General features: G+C 39.0%; 1 protein-coding gene across 1 annotated transcript; it reads right to left on the bottom strand.

Moving 5' to 3' along the window:
- Window positions 1-2,673: 2,673 nt before the first annotated feature.
- On the bottom strand, window positions 2,674-6,184 carry LOC148115629 (vomeronasal type-2 receptor 26-like). The gene is made up of 2 exons (XM_087885090.1): window positions 4,178-6,184; window positions 2,674-3,739 (listed from the first exon to the last, which is right to left on the bottom strand). The coding sequence occupies exons 1-2, from the start codon at window positions 4,302-4,304 to the stop codon at window positions 2,838-2,840; spliced, it is 1,029 nt and encodes a 342-aa protein (XP_087741216.1). The 5' UTR covers window positions 4,305-6,184; the 3' UTR covers window positions 2,674-2,837.
- Window positions 6,185-6,595: the final 411 nt, after the last annotated feature.

Below are 6,595 nucleotides of genomic sequence, written 5' to 3' on the forward strand. Positions count from 1 at the left end.
TAAAAAAGCATTAAGAGTTGTAAGGTTAATTTGATGAAGCTTTTTTTTTTCTGGAAACATTCTATTGCTCATTAGAGCTTATAAAACCTATGCTAGACCAATCTTAGAGTATAGTTCAACTGTTTGGAATCCCCACCATATATCTGACATCAGTACAATTGAGTGGGTTCAGAAGTACTTCACGAGAAAAGTCTTGCACAATTCTTTACACAATAGAATTCCCTATGCTACTAGGCTCAAAATTCTCAGTTTGGATAATTTAGAACTGCGTCCCTTGTGGCCAGGCCTAGGTATTGCATCCAAAATTAAACAGTGATATTTTACCTGTAAATGACTTTTTCTATTTTAATCGCAATAATATGTCGGTGAACACTTTAAATTCCATGTAAATTGTTCTAAACTTTACTGTAAAAATATGATTTCTGTAATAGAGTTGTCAAAGTCTGGAATGCCCTACCTGATTCAGTTGTCTCAGCTACAAATTTTCACAGTTTCAGTCACAAATTGACTTCCATGGAACTTACATCATACTTAAGTGGTCAGTACAGAGAGCATGCATAAGGGCACTAATGTGCCTATCATTCAGGGGTAAAATTCAGCAGGTTCTTACAGGTTCTGGAGAACTAGTAGTGGAAATTTTGAGTAGTTTGGAGAAATGGCAAATCCCACCTCTGGCTGGCCCCGGGAGCGGCGTGGGAATGGGGATTTTGCGGTATCCTTCCCCTGCCACACCGACCAAGACACACCATGCCCATCAAGCCACACCCACAGAACTGGTAGTAAAAAATTTTGAATTTCACCACTGCTATCGTCCCTTTCATTGGATTTTTATCCTCTTATTCTTGTTCTCATTTTGCTTAGACAAATTCAAATAAAGAAAGAAAGAAATATTCAGTTTGGATTTTCATGAAGGCATATCATATTTACTGCAGCTTTATATCTATATAGTGCAATCAGTGGTGGGATTCATCCAGTTCGTACCACTTTGGGAGAACCGGTTGTTAACTTTCTGAGCAGTTTGGCAAACTGGTTGTTGGAAGAAATCATTAGGACAGAGAACCGGTTGTTAAATTACTTGAAGCCCACCACTGAGTGCAATGCCAAAAAGTTAATGAACTTCTCTTTATTCATGTCAGGGATCCAACAGATGCCCTAATTAAATCATGAGCCTCAAACCAAGCTTCAAAAGAAATCCAGTTAATTATTAGGAGCTTCATATAGGCACTTTCCCAAGTGAAGCCAAATCTGCCCCACGTAAATAATGCCCCAACCATGACCTTATTTTCCTCCTCCCCTCATGGTGTGTTATCAATCACATTTGCCAACGGAGCAATTTTGCAGGCTGTAGAGATCACTCCCCTCCGGCTGCTGTGGTAACCCTGGGATACAGCCTTGAGAGATATAATTCTAGAATGTGCATCTGTCTTTGGCTGCTGTGCTGTTTTGTCAGTTTCCCATCCCACTTGCCTATGGCAACTCGAGAGCAGGCCAGGGATGCTTTGCAAGTTGACGTTTCAATTAAATTATTCAATTTATTTGAATTTTGCAAGTGATAGACATTTTTGAAATTTCTCTGAGAAGAACAGTCCCATTGACACCACTAGGAGCTTCTTGCCAAAAAAAATATCAGAGAGAGATAGCAAGCTTGTTATGTCAGGATCAAAGGAATGCTATCAAAATCACCAGAACTGATTCTGCCTTTTTCTCCACATTATGACTTGGGGGGAAAAAATGAGGAAAATTATTCTTATAGTTCAGGAGCCAGGTAAGGAAAATGGTTACAATAGCAAGAAACCTCCACACCATCGTCTTCTCAAAAAGAAAGTGTGAAGGTTTCTTACTATTGTAACTGTTTCAATCTGCTTAGAATAAACTTTTTGCAAAACTGAAGCATTTATTTAATCCACTTACCTATTTATAAAGCTAATATATCATTCATATCAATTCACAACAATCCGTAAAATATAATTAAAATCATACCACTCAGGTGTGAACTAAATCATATCTCTGATGAATATACAGTAAAGGTGACAAATAGATTTAAGGAATTAGATCTGATAGACAGAGTGCCTTAAGAACTATGGACGGAGTATCGCAACATTGTACAAGAGGTAGCAACTAAAACCATCCGAAAGAAAAAGAAAGGCAAGAAAGCAAAATGGCTGTTGAGGAAGGTTTGTAAATAGCTGAGGAAAGAAGGGAAGCGAAAGGCAAGGGAGAAAGATAAAGATAAACCTAATTGAATGCAGAATTCCAGAGAATAGCTAAAAGAGATAAGAGTGCCTTCTTAAATGAACAGTGCAAAGAAACAGAAGAAAACAAAAGAATAGGGAGGACCAGAGATCTCTTCAAGAAAATTGGAGATATGAAGGGAACGTTTCCTGCAAAGATAGGCATAATAAAGGACCAAAACAGTAGGGACATAACAGAGGCAGAAGATATATATATATATATATATAATATTTGAAATTAACTATTTTTTAAAACAAAGTCAGAAAATCACCCCAGAAAGTAACATATAACACCAGCACATCAACCTATATAGTAGCAAAAACACACATCATCATTATCCATCGTCTTCAATTTAATCTAAAACCTAATCTAAAATTTTATTAATGTCATAATATGAATTCAGATTAGGACAATTGAAGGATATGATTATTTCAGATAATTTGAGTTGTTTTAGCAACTTTATTACTCAATTATTATAATTTTTATAATTCAAAATTCTCATGGAATGAAGAAAGATAAGTGACAATACATAAAACATTACTTCAAAGTATGTGATTTTATGCTGCATGTAAACTGTACAAAAATAAACACGAGCACAAAGAACCTTAACGGTTTTTTATCATCAGATGTTCTTTGGTGTTCATGTCAGGTCTCAGGATAATAATGTAGCATTTGGGGATAAAGATGCAGCCCAGTAAACCCAGGCCAGAGGCCAGGATGGAGAAGATCTGCACGGCTACCATGTATTTCCCCTTGGTGCTCAGATAGGTGGGAACAAAGGAGATCCAAATGCTACAAAAAACCAACATGCTGAAGGTGATCAGTTTGGCTTCATTAAAAGCCCCTGGAAGGTTTCGAGCCAGAAATGCCACCAAGAAACAGATGGCAGCCAAAAAACCCATGTAGCCAAGAGCAGAATAGAACATGGTGACAGAGCCTTCATTGCACTGCAGCAGGATGTGTTCTGGTTGGGAATGAAAGTCAGAATCTGGGAATGGGGGAAAGACTCCCAGCCACATCATACAGAGGCCTACTTGAATACCAGAGCAGGATAAAACAATAGAGTTGGCCAGACTCTTCCCCAGCCATTTCCTCATGCTGCTGCCTGGCTTGGTGGCCAGAAAGGCCACCACCACCATGACAGTCTTGGCCAGCAAGGAAGACACAGCAACTGAGAAAACAACACTGAAAATGGTTTGTTGGAGGAGACAGGTCATTTTCACGGGGCGACCGATGAATAGAAGGGAGGTCAAGAAAGAAAGCAGGAGTGAAATCAGGAGGATGTAGGTGAGTTCACAGTTGTTGGCTTTGACTATGGGAGTGTCTCGGTATTTCATGAAGATTCCCAGAATCAAGGCGGTGGTTAGGGACAAAGCGATGGCAAAGAAAGCCAGGATGAGTCCCAACAATTCTTGATAGGATAAGAAGCTTATATTTTTGGGGACACACTGATCTCGCTTCTTATTGGAATACTGGTCATCTGGACACTTTTCACAATGGGCTGCATCTGTGGAAAAAAAATGCTTAGCATGAATCTGTTTCTGCAGCTGTAGGAGCATGAAAACTGCATCAGAAATCAGTTACTTCATGTTCAAAGAATAATATTTTTGCCCAGTGATATTATACAACATTAGTTATACTAATCAAATAGTCTTTTTAAAAGCTGAAGATGAATGTGATTATCAGCTCTCAAAACTTGTCCTCTTTCCCAAAACCAAGCAAAAAAGTAACAACTCAGTAGAAATCAGCAACCTTTCATTATATGTTTTAATGCTTTCAACGTCATCTAAATTTGGTGATAGTGCCCAATCTTTGAAGTTTGTGGATGCCTTCAAGAAATTTAATGTTTTTCTTGCTTCTTTATCAAATATCCCTCCCAAAACAAGATAGAATATTGATTGTATCTTGAATTTTTATGGGTTATTTTTGGAGCCACCTACTGTACCTTCTTGCACAGAGAATGTTCCTTCCATACACAGAGAACAGTCATAGCAGCAAACTGGGGCTCCCTCTCTCACAACCTTGGCATAACCTGGGGAGCAACTTTCTGTACATCTTGAATAAGGCACCATCTAAATTTAAACAGAAATATTAGTCAGGGTGATATACTGTATGAATTAGAAGGATTTACTGAAATCAAGTGGCTTCCAAAAGCTCAGGAGCACATTGAGCGAAATCAGTCAAGAAGTAGTGGCATGAACTGTAATTACTCTACTTCTAAGGGGCAAATGAAAGATCATTCTCTTTCTCTATCAATCTCCATTGTAGATCCCAAAACAGACTCACTGCCTTATTTTTTCCCCAAAGGAAAGTAGTTCCATTACAAAAGGTGTTTCTCCTGAAGGCATGTGTTAGAATGATATAACTTACCGTATTTTTTGGAATATAAAATGCATTTCCCTCCCCCCCAAAAGAGGGTGAAAATTTCAATGCATCTCATACACCGAACGTAGCCAAAAATGCAAGGCACGGAGGAAGCAATGGTCTTCGGCAATCCCTGCAGCCTGGAACAGCTGATTGGGGGTATTTTGGGAGACCAATCCATCCGCCAATCAGCTGCTCATACTGAATCAAGCTGCAATAATGTGCTGAGGCTGACCTGGCTGTTTGTGCAAGGACTGTCACAGTTTGCAGCAGCAAGGAAAACACAAGTAGAACAGAGGAGTTTCAGTTTCAGTTTCAGAGATCAGCACAGCATGCAGCTTTAGAATAATTGACCTAAGCCACGCCCAGGCTCCTTTCATGTTGCTCCCACAGCAAATAATGTTTCAGTTTCCAAACAGCCCTCAACTCTCTCACACACTGACAGGATGCTAGCCAGCTGAATACTGATGGATGCTGGTAGACAGAGGCAGATTTTTTTTTCTTATTTTCCTCCCCGAAAACTAAGGTGCACTTTATACTCCGGAGTGTCTAATCCTCCGAAAAATACGGTATATATTTTTTCTCCATCTTTGCTTTTCATGTTCTGGATTTTTCTCCCAAAGATGCTTTTTCAAAAGACAACTGATCTTTGTTTTCCCTTAAAGACATCCCACTTCTCATTCCAGAAGCTTCTTCAGTGCTGACTGAATGGTGAAGTATGGAAGGATTTATATTTCTTACAGTCATCTGGTCGTTAGCAGACTTTCTGAAAGTTGTTAAGGCCACTTGAAATTTATCTGCACCCTCAGGGCCACCTGAATAGTGCAAACGGGTGTGGAACCTTCCTGCAATTGCTGAATCTATATCTATATCCTGTTTACAACACAGTCTTTTCAGCGGTTCCAAATCTTTCCATCCTCCACCATTCAGTCAGAACTGAAGAAGCTTCTTGGATGAGAAGTGAAACATCTTCAAGGGAAAACAAAGTCCAGGTGCCTTTTGAAAAAGCACCTGTGATACAACCTGGATGACTGAGAATCTCCATAGACATTCTGGATTTTCTCTTACTGAAAAGAAGATAAATTTGATGTACTATAAATTATGGCAACATATTCCAGTTTAATAATGTAGATTGCAAATCCCGCAATACAATGCAGCAGATTCCAGTGTGTGATAGATTATTGTAAAACCTCTAAAGTAAAATGATATCTAATGAATTAATGAAGCTTTATGTTCTCTTATTTGGAAGTGAGGGAATTGAAGGGTAACTCAACTGGCCTCAATAAGAATTATTTCTGAGCAGAAAAATTTCCACAGATGGAGATAAATAGAAGAGCAAAATCCAAGCAGCCTCAACTACTTTGTTAAATAAAGTTGGCCATTGGATGGCGCTTTGATTGACAGATATCTTGACTTCCAAGGAGGTTTGTCTTTCTACAGTCCCAATTTTCATCCCTGCATCTGATTTGTTCAAAGAGGATGTCCACTGCATGATATCAAAGTCACCAACAGGAACTCCATTTTCATCAAAAGAAATCCCTTCTCTGGAAATATTGTGAGGTTGGAAGTTTCTCAGGAACTTATGAAGCTGCAGGGGAAAAAAAACATTGCAATTTGAGCCTTTATTCAATATTTTTCTTGCTATTATTCCGGATTGGAGGTACTCTGAATAATTCAACCTCTTCAAATCACCACTGCAGTCTGAAGCTGATTGATTCAGCATTTCATGGGAAGCTTCTTTCAGTCATTGTCCTGTATTTTACAGTTCTTTTTCAAATATTGAGAAGAGAAGAGAAGAGAAGAGAAGAGAAGAGAAGAGAAGAGAAGAGAAGAGAAGAGCGTAGTTGAAAGTGACCTTGGAGATCTTCTAGTCCATTCCCCTGGTTAGGCAGGAAACCCTACACCACTTCGGACAAATGGCTATCTGTTAGATCGGCGTGGGGAAAGAAAGACGCAACCAGCTCTGGTCCATTCAGCACTTTATTTAAGCACAAGAATA

The sequence above is a fragment of the Pantherophis guttatus genome, chromosome 2, assembly GCF_059756535.1.
Source record: "Pantherophis guttatus breed Tessera chromosome 2, ASM5975653v1, whole genome shotgun sequence".
NCBI classification, from domain to species: Eukaryota; Metazoa; Chordata; class Lepidosauria; order Squamata; family Colubridae; genus Pantherophis; species Pantherophis guttatus.

Bases quoted from the DNA above. Each gene is read 5' to 3' on its own strand.
- LOC148115629 (XM_087885090.1), bottom strand. From the start codon at position 4,304: ATGGTGCCTTATTCAAGATGTACAGAAAGTTGCTCCCCAGGTTATGCC. The intron at 3,740-4,177 runs GTACAGTAGGTG...TTTTTTCCACAG, and splicing joins AACATTCTCTGTGCAAGAAG to ATGCAGCCCATTGTGAAAAG.